General features: G+C 48.8%; 6 protein-coding genes across 7 annotated transcripts; 5 read left to right on the plus strand and 1 right to left on the minus strand.

The window, feature by feature from the left end:
* Positions 1-354: 354 nt before the first annotated feature.
* On the plus strand, positions 355-1,533 carry LOC108150915 (chromatin modification-related protein MEAF6). Of its 2 annotated transcripts, none has more exons than XM_033386847.1 (4): positions 355-611; positions 671-884; positions 941-1,072; positions 1,217-1,533. In XM_033386847.1, the coding sequence occupies exons 1-4, from the start codon at positions 465-467 to the stop codon at positions 1,405-1,407; spliced, it is 684 nt and encodes a 227-aa protein (XP_033242738.1). In that variant the 5' UTR covers positions 355-464; the 3' UTR covers positions 1,408-1,533. The 2 variants fall into 2 exon arrangements, with proteins under 2 accessions (XP_033242738.1, XP_017134729.1); XM_017279240.1 differs by having other exon boundaries at positions 357-611; positions 1,234-1,533.
* Positions 1,534-2,236: 703 nt separating this feature from the next.
* LOC108150908 (transmembrane 9 superfamily member 3) lies at positions 2,237-5,396 on the plus strand. The gene is made up of 5 exons (XM_017279232.2): positions 2,237-2,552; positions 2,627-3,184; positions 3,242-3,975; positions 4,042-4,272; positions 4,333-5,396. The coding sequence occupies exons 1-5, from the start codon at positions 2,445-2,447 to the stop codon at positions 4,475-4,477; spliced, it is 1,776 nt and encodes a 591-aa protein (XP_017134721.1). The 5' UTR covers positions 2,237-2,444; the 3' UTR covers positions 4,478-5,396.
* Positions 5,397-6,374: 978 nt separating this feature from the next.
* Positions 6,375-7,643, plus strand: LOC108150912 (collagen alpha-2(IX) chain). Its single transcript, XM_017279237.2, has 2 exons — positions 6,375-6,632; positions 6,701-7,643. Exons 1-2 carry the CDS (start codon positions 6,467-6,469, stop codon positions 7,612-7,614), a joined length of 1,080 nt encoding a protein of 359 aa, XP_017134726.2. The 5' UTR covers positions 6,375-6,466; the 3' UTR covers positions 7,615-7,643.
* A 992-nt stretch (positions 7,644-8,635) lies between these two features.
* Positions 8,636-10,652, minus strand: LOC108150910 (membrane-bound alkaline phosphatase). Its single transcript, XM_017279234.2, has one exon. The coding sequence runs from the start codon at positions 10,418-10,420 to the stop codon at positions 8,852-8,854; it is 1,569 nt and encodes a 522-aa protein (XP_017134723.1). The 5' UTR covers positions 10,421-10,652; the 3' UTR covers positions 8,636-8,851.
* A 37-nt stretch (positions 10,653-10,689) lies between these two features.
* LOC108150909 (membrane-bound alkaline phosphatase) lies at positions 10,690-13,431 on the plus strand. Its single transcript, XM_017279233.2, has 3 exons — positions 10,690-10,902; positions 11,622-12,772; positions 12,845-13,431. Exons 1-3 carry the CDS (start codon positions 10,785-10,787, stop codon positions 13,187-13,189), a joined length of 1,614 nt encoding a protein of 537 aa, XP_017134722.1. The 5' UTR covers positions 10,690-10,784; the 3' UTR covers positions 13,190-13,431.
* A 196-nt stretch (positions 13,432-13,627) lies between these two features.
* On the plus strand, positions 13,628-15,304 carry LOC108165315 (cytochrome P450 307a1). Its single transcript, XM_017301349.2, has one exon. It carries the CDS (start codon positions 13,647-13,649, stop codon positions 15,273-15,275), a length of 1,629 nt encoding a protein of 542 aa, XP_017156838.2. The 5' UTR covers positions 13,628-13,646; the 3' UTR covers positions 15,276-15,304.
* Positions 15,305-15,341: the final 37 nt, after the last annotated feature.

A 15,341-nucleotide genomic window follows, 5' to 3' on the forward strand; every position in this document is an offset into this window, starting at 1 on the left:
TGTGAGCAAAACAACATCGCCCTCTATGGACAAATGAATGTAACTCTTCATATCGATATAGTTCCTATCGATATTTCCATCAAACACATAACAATGTATCTGCAGATAATGTGCACCAGGTGACACCCAACCGCGAGCAAAATATATTAGGCACTTACTGTCGATGGACAATTTTGCTGATCTGAGATGGATTTGAAGGATTTACAAACAGTACCATTTTTTTTTTGCTGTTTAACTCAAGGTGTTCTGTTCTGTGTAAATAGAGGGGGGCTTAGTGGGTTAAGTTCTTTTTTTCATCAGTATATGTTCTAAATAAAACGGTATATTTTGGTATATTCGGAGGGTCAGACCGTACATTGATAATCTGCGGTCACACTGATCACCATCGCTATTGTTTACATGTGTGAACATTTTAACCTAATTTTACGAAAAAAAAATAAACAAAAATACAAAATAGGCAGGAGATGAGTTCGCCAACAAATAAAAATGCCAGCGAAACGAACGGGAACAAGCCGAAAAAGTCGGGCAAAACAAACTCCAACGCCAAGGGTGGCACTTTGGACTCGCGCGGGGAATTGGCGGACCTCATAAAAAAGAAGGCCGAAACTTCGGTGAGACATGCACAAACACGGGTTTGTACAACAAATTATATCAATCTTGTGACCCACAGGAGCAACTGGCCAACCTGGAGCGCCAGATATATGCCTTCGAGGGCTCTTATCTGGAGGACACGCAACTGTGCGGCAACATAATACGCGGCTGGGAACGCTACCTCACCTCCAACAAAGCCACCAACTCAAAGGCCGACAAACGCAATCGAAAGTTCAAGGAAGCCGAGCGCCTGTTCTCAAAATCCAGCATTACCTCAATGGCTATATGTAACCGTAAGTGGATAAAGCCTTTAAGAAAACATATTCTACACATCTCTTCCTTCTGCCAGCCGAGCGTGCCAGTGAATCGGACTCCATAACGAATGAGGACTCCAGCGACAATCAGATCTCAATGAACCAGCATACGACCACAGCCCATGACGGGGCCACGACAATCAAAAGCACACCAAAAGATGAAAAGGGTAAGGTGGAGATGCCATCAGATCCCGACGCGTGGCGATTCCTTTATGCATATTATTTTACATAAATTTAGTTTGTAAATAACCCAAAAGAACGAATGTATGTATGGCTGGGATATCCTAAAAAATGCTCTCATTAACGTGTAGCACTTTTATCCCCACAGATTCACCCTCGCATCGGAATGAGGGAAGCCTGTCTGCCAGTGGAGGAGGAGGGGGTACGGGTAGCAGCGGATCCGGAGGAACCAACAAAGATTTACTGGGTACACCCACTTCCACAACAAAAAGCAAACTCACGTCCAGCTCCAGTGCCACGGCGAAGAAGAGCGGACACATAAACAAGAAAATACGCCATCGATGATAAGGATGGCCTCACAACAGAGAGTTAACAAACCACTTAATGAGTTCAAACAGATTTGAAATTACTTTTTAATTACAACTAATAAACGAAAAGTAGAATTAAATGGTTGGCTTTTCAGTCTGGCCACACTGAATCGATGAAGTACAGCTGGGTAGCTTCAGCTGACGGCCAAGTGACGTGTGTTCTAGTTCCCGAACCAGAACTAACTTGGCATTTTTTGTTTAAACCTTTTCTTATGAAAAATTCAATAAAGAGGAGTTGAATAATTAGCCATTCGTGTAGAATATTGATATCAGTCGGATACAATTATGTGTTCAGGACAGAGGGTCCTAGCTATCTAGTAATATTCCACCGAATACCATTGTAGACCAGGGGGTATTAAAATACACTACACGAAGCTAATAAAACCTGAAAAATTTAAGCGAAGTTCAGGTGAAAAATATCTTGGTCATTTAAGATGAATAAAAACAGAATTTAATAACAGTACTATTTTCCGCGGTTTAACTCAAGGTGTTCGTGTTTAAATAGAGGGGATTTAGTGGGTTAAGTAAGATTTTCATCGGTATATTTTGAAAATGAGAAGGTATATTTCGGTATATTTTTGAGGTCAGACGCTCATAATGAATGGGCTATAGAAAGGGGTATGGACAACAGGCAAAAACAGCCAAGGCAAATTGCAAGTTTCGTACGAACTTTCACCTCGCGTGTGAGGACAACATACCTTGAAGACAAAATCGGCAAAGTACATTGGGAATATGGGGTGGATTTTACATAGCATGCGTTGAATTTTCTGGGCCATTTTGCCTGTTGTACATACCCCCTTTTTCCTCCCATTATGTAGCAAATGTGTAGCTTTAACGAGAAATATTTTTCTGTCGGCAAAAATTATTGTTGAAACAAACATATTTGACATCATATCCTGTTGGGGGAACTCAACGACTTTTGGCACAGGAACAGCTCCTGCTGAACAAACCCTTCAATATCGACAACCAAACGCACGCACCTCTCGCCAGCATGGGAACGATGCCACAGCAGCTACGGTTCCGTGCAATTTGTTTATGTCTGCTCGTCGTCGGCAGCTGCTACGTGTCGCAGTCGCAAGCAGACGAGCACAATCACAAGGTGAGTTTGCATGCACCTGTGCTAACTGCTGACCGAACTGCATTCCGCATTCCGCAATCCGATTCCCATTCCAGTACAATGACAGAGAGGAAGTGGTCCTGTGGATGAACACGGTGGGGCCGTACCACAATCGCCAGGAGACGTATGCCTACTTCTCGCTGCCATTCTGCAGCGGTGGGAAGTCGTCCATTTCCCACTACCACGAGACGCTGAGCGAGGCTCTCCAGGGAGTGGAGCTGGAGTTCAGTGGCTACGAGATGGACTTCAAGACGGACGTGCAGCGATCCACCATCTGCATGGTGACGCTGGCGGACGAGAGCGTCAAGGCCTTCACTTATGCGGTGATGAATGAGTACTGGTACCAGATGTACATCGATGGCCTGCCCATCTGGGGCAAGGTGGGCGAACGGGACGATCGCGATGGCAAGTACTATATCTTCACGCACAAACGGTTCGACATTGGCTACAATGGCCAGCAGATTGTGGACATCACACTGACGACGGATGGGCGGGAGGAACTAAAGCCAGGGGCACAGATCAATTTCTCGTATGAGGTCAACTGGAAGTCCAGCAAGGTGGAGTTCAAGAACCGCTTCGACAAGTATCTAGATCCCAACTTCTTCCAACACAGGGTGAGAAATACATGACATCATCCGCGCTGCTTTTTTTTACGCGTTCATTTCTTACAGATCCATTGGTTCAGCATCTTCAACAGCTTCATGATGGTCATCTTCCTGGTGGGCCTTGTGTCCATGATTCTGATGCGCACTCTGCGCAAGGATTACGCCCGCTACAGCAAGGATGAGGAGGTGGACGACATGGAGCGCGATCTGGGCGATGAGTATGGCTGGAAACAGGTCCATGGCGATGTCTTCCGCTCCCCACCCCACACGCTGCTCTTCTCTGCTTTGGTCGGAGCCGGCTATCAGCTCATCTCTGTTGTGTTTTGCGTCATCATGTTTGCCATTGTCGGCGAACTCTACACGGAGCGTGGCTCCATGCTGTCCACGGCGATATTTGTGTATGCCGCCACCTCGCCCATAAATGGATACTTTGGCGGATCGCTCTATGCCCGTCTGGGTGGACGCCTTTGGATCAGACAGATGCTGGCCTCGGCCTTCACAGTGCCTGTAGCTGTTTGCGGTACGGCTTTCCTCATCAATTTCATTGCCATTGGCTACCATGCCTCCCGCGCCATTCCCTTTGGCACCATGGTGGCCGTCACGTGCATTTGCCTGTTCGTCATCCTGCCACTGACCCTCGTGGGCACTGTGGTGGGCCGCAATCTAGATGGCCAGCCGGATTTCCCCTGTCGCGTGAATGCGGTGCCGCGACCCATTCCCGAGAAGAAGTGGTACATGGAACCGCTGATCATTGTGCTGCTTGGTGGGGTCCTTCCCTTTGGCTCTATTTTCATTGAGATGTAAGAAAAAACCTTCCGAATATCGCAGAGACATCCTGTAATCTTGTATATTTATCCATTTTTCAGGTACTTCATCTTCACCTCATTTTGGGCATACAAAATCTACTATGTCTATGGATTTATGTTGCTGGTCTTCACCATCCTGACCATTGTCACCGTCTGTGTGACGATTGTGTGCACGTACTTCCTGCTCAACGCAGAGGACTACCGATGGCAGTGGACGAGTTTCATGGCGGCGGGATCCACCTCCATTTATGTTTATGCCTACTCGTTTTACTATTTCTTCTTTAAAACCAAGTGAGTCTACCCTTTGGATTCTGGAATGAATATGGAACTCTAATCCCTTTTGCCTTTCAGAATGTTTGGCCTGTTCCAGACGGCGTTTTACTTCGGCTACATGGCCCTGTTTAGCGGCGCCTTGGGCATCATTTGTGGCACTGTCGGCTATGTTGGCACGAATCTGTTCGTGCGCAAAATTTATTCCAATGTGAAAATAGACTAGGATGAAGATCAGATGATCCGCCCAACTCCCAACCGCGCCCCCCCCTCCCAGATCTGTATATCATCGGAAACAGTCTACTATTGTATTTACTTAGTAGAGCTTTAGTTAACAATATTCTGAGTGTTTTCTTTTGCTCCATTCGACCTCCCACGCTGTGTTGGCATCCCCTGTTTATTTCTGTTTGTTTCTCAGAGATCACTTCTCATGTTGGTGTGAAAATGAATGCCAGTCCGATGTATTCGCACCAAAGATTATATATTCAATTTATCTATGTATAGGCATGGCCATAGTACATATGTATACAATATCGCAACCGTTTGATAATCATGTACAAAACTGGAACAACTTCAAATCAATTGTAAAAATGTATTGGATCCAAATTGAGAGTTTAGTTAGTTGCATTTAATGATGCCATAAAACAATGGCAATCAATTCGAAAACTAATCAATTTCGTCCACTTCATTTTGATCTAATCAATGCGATAAATTAAATCATTTATAAACATGTATTACTCTCTGTTGTTCATCAACTAACTCGCTCTCCAAAATAATTAAACATGTAACAGAACAGAAACACATAATCTTAACTGAACCTTATTCTAAATCTTAATATTCATCTTCTTGTGTATCAAAATTAAAAGTATTTGATGTTCCACGAATTGTTTACAAGAAAAACACTCCCACTTGAGATCTTAGGGTTCGAAAAATGTACTGTTCGGCTACGTGCTATGGCCTATGTCTATGTTATGGACATAAAATACATATATTATTTAAATTGTATGCCTAGAAAACTTATCAAATCTATGCAATTGCAACAAAATGTGACTTGAATTTGTTTGCGCCAATTAAGTTTATGTACGATGCAGATGAAATGTGCTGATTAGCAATAGTCGATAATCTAATAAATAATAAATAATAAATTCAATATGAAAAGCCAAGAAACCCCCCACCCAGCCTAGCTGCATCAGATGCTATCACCATCGTTGTTAATCAGGTCTCTTAATTTTTTTTTCAATATTTGTTGTTAATTTGCTCTCAAAAGCTTATCTGTCAATTTATTAGAGTGGAGGCGTAAGCGCCAATTTCTTTTTCTTTTTTTTTTTGTTTTTTTGTTGTCTTTTTCGATTTGCAGGGAGGCAACAGAGGCATAGCTGGCGTAAGTACTTTTGGGATTATTCCATGACAGCGCCATTGATAAAGACATTTTTTTGTGTTTTGGATTATCGATAGTATTTTGGGCATACTTCGAGTCCGTATAGGGCACGGCAGAGTGGGCTATGCTCTGACGATAGTTGGAGTTTCCTTTGTCTGTTCCGCTATCTGTGCCTCCCCGCCCTTATCTAAGCGCTCTGGAGGGGTCCAATGTCACATGGCGCTCCCTGGAAGTCTCCACTTATACATGGAGTGGACGCAGGAGTGGGGCACTAATGACGCGTGTATTCTCGGGGGCCTTTGTGTAGTCAATGGTATGCTCCGACATGTCGGAACTGCAGAAGGCAGAACCTTTTCATTTCCAGTCCAACAAGAACCAAATATTCGTTTGGTAATTTATGCTAATTTTGATAAAACTATAACGGCGCTTGCTGGAATTTTCTTGAAAGTGTTGAAGCGTAAAAGAAAACGTATCGACTGAAGGGTTTAATGTGACACCAAGCGGTCCCCATCTCTGCCCACCTCCACATAAATGGTTTGATTTAAACAAATTTTACGACTTGATTGACATCAGATGCACTGCTGATGGTTCTGTAACAATGTATCCATTGGAATAGAACCCTGCTGACCCAGTTTGTGAGTCTCTAACGTGGCTTGGTCTCTGGCTAATGACGCTCGTATATACATATGTAGGTATGTAGCCAACTTGTTGCATAAATTATCATAAATGTCAGAACCGATGAATGTTGATAGCGTTTTTCCATTTGATGTGCGGCTCATTTCCCTTTCGATGCTGTGGGCCAAGAACAGTTATGGCCGATAAAGGTGATGCGGGAAAATGTATTTTCCGATTTTATTTACATATTTAAATGTCTGTCAATCCAGCCTCTGCGGCGGTTTGAAGATGGACCTTATAAAAGCCCGATCACAGGTCATTGCTCAGATCAGTCTCTTCCGCAACGACATCATGAGATCTTCTGTCCTCTTGGCTATCCTTCTTTTGGGTGAGTTTTGACAGACAACGGGCTGGACCGGACCGGGCTTTCTTTAACTAAACATCCTTCGTTTACAGGCATTTGCATTTGCTCAGGCGTTCAGGCTTCGCTGGTGAAATGCTCTTGTGATCCTGGTCCAGCTGGAGAGCGAGGACCACCGGGACCTCCGGGACCGCCTGGAGCAGGTTTCGGCGGTGGCGGTGGCGTTGGTGGTGGCATTGGCGGAGGACATGGTGGCGGCTTTTGGCCCTATCCACCCACGCCTCCTTTCACTCCGAATCTGCCGATCATTCCAGGACCGAGAGGTCTTCCCGGACCCCCTGGCCCGCCTGGATATTGCTTCCCGTGTCCGGCAGTGCCGGGACCGATCAGGTCATACCCTCCTCCTCTGGGAGTTCCCGTGTCACCATTTTTATCCACTCAGGTGGGAGGAGGCGGTGGAAATGCTGCCTCCGCTTTGACCTCTGCAGTGGGCAACATCATAGTGATTCCCTCGGGTGCGGGAACGGGATTAAATGGACGCGCACAGTTCTACCACATCTCGCACGATGGCCAAGTGCTGCGGATCGATCCCCCAAAGGATGTTCCGAATGAACTCTTCGATTCCCTGGGTGCTTCAGCAACCAATCCAGCGCCACAGCCGCCTCAGCCCACGTCGGCCTCCTTGTCGGGCATAACGCCACCGCCCACCCAGGCCACGCCCGGGGAGCAGCAGCAGACCACTGTAACGCCCGAGGTCCTGGACGAGACCGTGTTCGCGGTCACTGGCAATCGAGGCAAGGACTTCCTGCGCGGCAACTCCGAGGCCAGCGACTGGCGGCGGATCCTTCTGCTCGGCGAGCGTCCCACCGAGGCGCCCATCGCCCAGCACCATCCCAGCCAGCTCGGCAGCAGCATGGAGAGCTTCCAGCGGGCTCTGGTCGAGCTGAAGGAGAAGTATGCCACGCTCATGCAGCCAAGGAGCGGCAATCGATACGCGGTCATTCTCTGAGACAAAGGCAGCTGCCAAATAAGTTATAAATAAAGTACTGAATTTTTTTTTTTTACATTAAGATTGATCGGACCTCGTTTTTTTTTACCAGCCAGCTCTTTTTACTGTTTTTAGATGGACTTCTTGGAAATCCAATTGGCAAATCGAATTTCTTAGTAATGATACGATCCAAGAGCGGACTTTCTCTCCCATCAGGCATTTCATAGGTCTTTCGATTTGAGTCTCAACCGTCACAAGGTCTCAAATTGAATTTCCCAGAAATGGCTGAGATACAAATACGATTTTTGTATCTGCAGCAATTATCAGATAGATAGGGCATATATTTTTGCGCAATATATTTGATATTGCCACATGATTTGGTGACTCTTGTCACTTGGCTTCTGGGAGATTAAGATGTCTATCAGACGTCCAGCTAGACGGGCTGTCAAAACAGCAGACGTGATAGACGAATCAGAGTCCGCTTTCTACTCTTTCGTCGTCATCAGATGCATTTCCCAGAACTTGAAAGAAACATTTCATGAGTAAAGATAAGCCCCTTGTTAGGATTATTTGGGGCCCAACACATTGAATAGATCATGTGACGCTATGGGTTTTATATGTCAGAGATTAGGAGAGCCCCTGACAGATACCACTCTTTCTCCTGATACCTCTCTTCTATGACAATCAGTAGACCTTATAAATCTAGGGTGTGTCAGAGATCCCGATCATAACAGACACTTCACACTTCAGCCGCCCAAAGGTACAACTTTATACTTCATTAAATGGATTTCATCATCCTGTCATCGATTAGTAAAGAACCTTTGACTGGTCAGAAAACATATATTGAGTATTGAGACTAGGTACATAGGAACCTAGGAACTCTTCAAAGGTAGAAAATCTAGATATAGCATGACGGACAGGGGATTATATGAATATCCCAGGGGTAAAACCCTCAACGTCATGAAAGTCATGTGAAAATCTTGGAAAACAGATAAGCAAATTCGACTATATTGATTATATATATATATACACATATTTATATATATATATTTATATGCTATTTATTGATTGGAAATTATGTCTTATAGAATGTACAAATAATCCCCAATCTAATTTCGTTTCTTGAGCTCCTTTCAGGCGGAACGGGGCGTCAGGCGTCTATCAATCTTTTGAGTATTCATTGATATTGATGATGATAAAGCGGACGTGAGAATCGTCAAGTGGTCAAGCACTAATTAAGAGTCCTTCTGGCTGTCAATCAGTTGGTGGCGGTCTGGCAGGCGGTCAGCCCATCGCCAACACAGGCGGCAAAGGCCATCATGTGCGGAATGGTGTTCTGCTCGTACACTCCAGTGAAGAGGTGCGCCCACGGACCGGAGGCAAAGACGGCCACGTCCTCGCCACCGTGCGTCTCCGACTCGAGTGGCACCATCGCTGGAAAGAGCTGATCAAAGTCCCCGGTGGCCAGGACGACGGGATCCTCCCGGTGGTGCGTCTCCGTGTTGTAGTAATAGTCGAAGCTCTTGCCATTGGCATAGCTGAGGGGCAGGTAGGGCCTATTATCGAGGCCGTTCGCCTTGGCCGGTCCAAAGATGTCGCTGCCACGGGGCTGATACCCGGCCACGCTGAACGTGTGCGAGTGATCGGAGGTGACCACGATCAGGGTGTCCTCCGGGTTGGTGATCTCGCGGGCCCGCTTCACAGCCTTCGACAGTTCGGCGGTCTCGTCGAGGGCTATGCGCGCCATGGTATCGTGATGACTGATGTCGATCTTGCCGCCCTCCACAAAGAGGAAGTAGCCCTCCTCCTCGGTCTCCAGCACTTCGATGGCCTTCTCCGTCATCTCCTCGAGAGTCGGCTCGTTGTTCTCCGGATCGGCCAGCTGCTCCGCATGATAGTGCATGTGGCCGCTGCTGAAGAGCCCCAGCAGACGACCCGTCTCTGTGGCATTCACTTTGAGCAGCCTCTTCTGGGTCTTCACGAAGGTGTTGCCAGCATCCAGCGCCTCGAATTCCTCCACCAGATTGCGGCCATCGGTGCGCCGTCCCTTGTCGTAGAACTCGGGATCGTAGAAGTTCCTCTTGCCGCCGCCGAGCATCACCTTGAGTCGGCTGCCCACCTCCCCGTAGATCAGCTGCAGGGCAATGTCCTGCAGTCCCTCGGCCTGCTCGCCGCAGCCCTCCTCCAGCAGGGCATTGTTCTCCCATTCGCGGTCCGCCGTGTGGGCATACACGCCCGAGGGCGAGGCATGGGTCACGCGCGTGGTGGTGACCAGTCCGGCCGCCTTTCCGCTGTCCATGGCCCACTTGCCCAGGGAGAACACATGATTGCTGGCATTGGCCATGGCCTGGCAGTCGCCACGCAGCACATGGCCGTTCACACCGATGGTTCCGTAGTTGGCCTTCACGCCGCACAGATAGGAGGTCGAGGTGCAGGCACTGTCCGGCACTATCTTGTCCACGGAGTAGACCTTCGAGAGGCCAGTGAAGGGGAACTCCTCGAAGGAGAGCTTCTGCTCCTCGCCGCCAATGTAGCTCCTGGCAGCAGCCAGCGTGGCCAGTCCCATGCCGTCGCCCAGGAAGAGTATGATGTTCTTGGCCCGGTTCGTGTTCCGCACATGGCTCAGCTTTTCCCGCAGCAGCTGCTTGCTGGCCGCGTGCCAGTACGCCTGGGTCGCCTCCTCACTGCTCGTCCTGGCACGGGCGCTCCTTGGCAGATGCGGATGCATGGACTCCTCGTCATCTACGGGTGCCCTTTTGGGCACCGCTGCACCCAGCGCCAGGGTGATCAGGCCCAGGCCCACAAAGAACTTCAGTGTCAGAGTCATTTCTCTCTCCACGTTGCTTTCACTGCGTTAGCCAAGTGAATACTGTACTTTTTCAGTACATAACAGGCCGCTATATAGCCCCCGATCCAGATCAGGTGCCGCTCGTGTGAGGAGTCGATAGGGCAGTGGCCAGGGGCTAGAATTTATGGCTCCTCCTTGGCCAGACCGTGATACTCACGTTTCCATTCGCCACTCGAGATAATCATTAATCGATGGCCACTTTAGATTCCACAAATCACAAAAACACAATCATATAATACACGTACTATACAGCAGTATTACAGTGACAAAGTGTGCAAAATCGGTGGCTATATAACCGATTCGATTCGGCTAATTTGGACAGTCTAACGGCAACCGTCTGAAGATGCAGAAAACTTTTGTGCCTCTCATATTGGGCTCTCTGGCGCTTGTGGTCGCGCTGGTCTCGTCCTCGGCGATCCCACCCAAAGTACGGGCCGGGCTATCCGAAGAGCAGGAGAATGGTAAGTGGCACCGTTCGTTCGTTAAACGTTACGAACCGAAAGCAATCGGTCGTCAACGATCATTCGTTGAAAACCCCAAAACGCGCATACTCCTATCTACGACCAATAGAAAACCAATGCCCCGCGATTATGTATCTGAAATCTTGTTCGCCAATTAAGATCGGAATCTTATCTGGAATCTATTTTTGAGTTACTTTCAAACGTAAATCATTTCCGATGTTAATTATTTCATAATCGCAAGCATCAAGTACTTGGATTTGAAGGTTAGCAGATGTAAAACGGGGAAATCTTCAATCCGAACGATGGGATCATAAATTGACACGGTTCGGAAGGTTATATGAATGACAAAGAGCTAAAGTGTTTTGGAAAGAAAGTCAAATTGAACTGATTAGATATCGATGGGATCAATATTTATGGCGGAAGAAAGAAAGTTGAAGAGTCTGGGGCACAAATAGAATAATAGCTTGGATTTGATTAGATCTGTACGGGATGTTCGAGAAGTCGAGAATTGGGTGGGGGCATTGTGGATGGCAGGGCCGAGAATCACGACTGTCCTGGTTCGTTTGAATCAAAGGATTAGATCCAAGGATTAGATGATTATTGAAAACAGAAATGAAATCATAGACCATTACCATATTTATGAACCGTAATTATAGCTGATTAACCAACGATTAGATTTTAATACAAAGTTCAATAATTTTTGTTGATTGTAAAAATAGACCAACATCCCCGTCTGCTGCCATCACGCGACTTTGTGGCACTTGACGAGGAGCTGGAAACACGTTTCTGGCACGATAAGGCCCAGACCATTCTGGCCGATAAGCTGGCCACCCATGAAAAACTCAACGAGAACCGTGCCAAGAATGTGATTATGTTCCTCGGCGACGGCATGTCGGTGCACACGGTCGCCGCCACACGTGCCTTCCTCGGGGACAGCAACAAGCAGGTCTACTTCGAGAAGTTCCCCTACCTGGGACTCTCCAAGACATATGCCGTGGACGAGCGCACCCCGGACTCGGCCACCACGGCCACGGCCTACCTCTCGGGCGTCAAGGCCAACTACGGCACGATTGGCGTCAATGCCCAGGTGGAGCGAGCGGATTGTGTGCGAGGCGCCGACGCCAGCACCCACACCCAGAGCATTGGCCAGTGGGCCCAGGAGGCGGGCAAGTGGGCGGGACTGGTGACCACGGCACGCGTGACTCATGCCTCCCCGGCTGGCGTCTACGCCCACACCGCGGAGCGGAACTGGGAGCACGACGGCCAGATCAGCGAATACGGCTGCAGCACCGAAGTGAACACGGACATTGCCCGCCAGCTGGTGGAGTGGAACGTGGGCCGGGATCTGCGTGTGATCATGGGCGGCGGACGGGCCTATTTCCGGGATCAGCTGATGCACGACGAGGAGGGCAATTGGGGACTGCGCAACGATGGCCGTGATCTGATCAAGGACTGGCAGGAGGACAAGGCCAATCGCGGAGCGAAGGGCAACTATGTCTGGTCGCTGAAGGGCCTCAAGGAAACGGATCTCAACCAGACCGACTATCTGCTGGGTCTCTTCGACGCCTCCCATCTGCCCTACCACGGCGACCGGCAGCGCTTCCACTTGGAGTACGCGGAGCCCTCGCTCTCCGAAATGACAGAGTCGGCCATCAAGCTGCTGAGTCGCAACGATCAGGGCTACTTCCTGTTCGTGGAGAGCGGCAGGATCGACATGGCCCATCATGCCACGCTGGCCCACAAGGCGCTGGAGGATACCGCGGAGTTCGCGGCGGCTGTGAAGCTGGCCAGGGATCTAACAAATGAGGATGATACTCTGATCGTGGTCACATCGGATCACTCGCACACCATGTCCATAAATGGTTACCCTGTAAGCTGAGAGTTGCTTCAGTCAGGCGATCAATCTTCTAACCGGTCCTTCCTTCCCTTATTTATCCTGTAGAGCCGCCGCCAGAACATCTTTTCATTGGCCCCCAATCAGGCGGACGACGAGCTGCCCTTCACCATTCTCTCGTATGCCAATGGCCCTGGCAGCGGCGCGAATACCTACAGCACTGACAACGGACGCCTGGATCTCTCCCATGTGGACACAACGGCTGCGGATTTCCGTTTCCAGGCCACTGTTCCGCTGAGCAGCGAGACCCATGGCGCCGAGGATGTGGGCGTCTTCGCCTCGGGTCCCTTCGAGCATCTGTTCACCGGAAACTACGAGCAAAGCTCCATTCCAGCCATGATGGCCTATGCCGCCAACATGGGTCCCTTTTCGGAGGATAAACTCAAAGAGTAATTCCAAATAAAGTCTGACATAGAAAGAAGCAAAATAAGTACACCCACATAGAATATCTTAGTTTTAGGGATCGTCCCCATAAGATCACAGAAAATAATAAAATAATAATAATTTGCACTTTAAATGTGGGAATAATCTTACCATAACAATAAAAACCCATCTAATCCCATTCAGAGCTTCTTAAGCTGGTTTGTGTCCCTTTTTCGCCATGATCCACAAGTAATAGCTATAATAAATATGCACATTATCCTACTGGTTTATCCGTCCCTCTCTTATCAGTGTCTCGTTCAAGACGATACATGTTCTCCTTGCAAAAGGCAAAAAAAACCCTTAGAGTTACAGGTAGTTCTGGCCCAAGGTTCCAGGTATGTCTGGAACATTCTCAGAGCCTTGAGAAGGACCCTAGACGTAGGTTACCTGTTGATTCGATTCGCTGGGCCATCAGCAGTTGCTGTTTATGTGCCCAAGTGGCAAGAACTACGCGAAAATGTCTGCAGTCTATTCGGTTTTGGTCATTTTACTGGCTTTAATAGTCACGTCTTACATGCGGATTCTATACAAATCGCGACGACGCGTGTGCGTAGCCATAAGGAACGGAAAATCCTCTACGGAAAGTGAACAAATATATGAACAGGCCCCAGGGCCAAGACCGTGGCCGATCATTGGAAACCTGAATGTTCTCGATAAATACAGAGACAATCCCTTTGAGGGATTCACGGAGTTGGCCAAGAAATATGGCGACATTTACTCGCTGACCTTCGGACATACCCGCTGCCTGGTGGTCAACAATCTGGAACTGATCCGCGAGGTCCTGAATCAGAATGGAAAGGTCGTCAGTGGACGACCGGACTTTCTGCGCTATCACAAGCTCTTTGGGGGCGAGAGGAGCAACTCCTTGGCCCTTTGCGACTGGTCGCAGCTCCAGCAGAAGCGCCGCAATATGGCCCGGCGGCACTGCTCTCCACGGGAATCCTCGTCGTTCTACATGCAAATGTCCCAGATCGGCTGCGAGGAAATGGAGCACTTTATCCGTGAGATAGACGCGAAGATGGTGCCCGGAGAACCCTTCGATGTGAAGACGTTTCTCCTGCGGGCCTGCGCCAATATGTTCAGCCAGTACATGTGCTCCCAGAGGTTCGACTACGACGATGAGGAGTTCCACAAGATTGTGCAGTACTTTGATGAGATCTTCTGGGAGATCAATCAGGGCCATCCGTTGGACTTTCTACCCTGGCTCTACCCGTTCTATCGGCGCCACTTGAACAAAATCGTCCACTGGTCATCGACCATAAGGAGATTCATCATGGATCGGATCATCAGTCACCGGGAGCTGGACATCGATGTGGATGAGCCGGACAGTGACTTCACAGACGCGCTGCTCAAGAGTCTGGTCGAGGACAAGGATGTCTCACGCAACACGATCATCTTTATGCTGGAGGACTTCATCGGCGGCCACTCGGCTGTGGGGAATCTGGTGATGCTGGCCCTGGCCTACGTAGCCAAAAATCCGCAGGTGGGCAGACGGATACAGGACGAAGTGGATGCCGTATCCGCCAAGGGGCAGCGCAAAATCAATCTACTGGATATGCACCAGATGCCCTACACGATGGCTACGATCTTTGAGGTGCTGCGCTACTCCTCCTCTCCGATTGTCCCGCATGTGGCCACCGAGGATCTGGTGATCTCTGGCCATGGCGTCACCGCTGGCACCATTGTCTTCATCAACAACTATGTGCTCAACAGGAGTCGAGAGCACTGGGAGGACTCGCACCAGTTCGAGCCGCAAAGGTTTCTGGAGGCATCGACAGAAGGCAGAAGGGACTCCAGGGGTTCCGATTCGGGCATCGAAAGCGACCGGAAGGAGTTCCAGCTCCGCAAGAACATCCCCCACTTTCTGCCCTTCAGCATTGGCAAAAGGACGTGCATTGGCCAGAATCTGGTCAGAGGATTCGGCTTCCTGCTCCTGGCCAACCTCCTGCAGAGCTACAACGTGTCCAGCGGGGATCCGACCACAATTAGGATAACTCCCGCCAGCCTGGCCTTGCCGGCCAGCTGCTTTCCCCTGCTGCTCACACGAAGGGCATAGAATGGCAGCCATCTAGGCAGTAAGAAGTATTTTTTTTTTATATTTGGCTATATCTAAAAAAAAAAA

This window comes from Drosophila miranda, chromosome XR (assembly GCF_003369915.1).
Source record: "Drosophila miranda strain MSH22 chromosome XR, D.miranda_PacBio2.1, whole genome shotgun sequence".
In the NCBI taxonomy this organism is placed as follows: Eukaryota; Metazoa; Arthropoda; class Insecta; order Diptera; family Drosophilidae; genus Drosophila; species Drosophila miranda.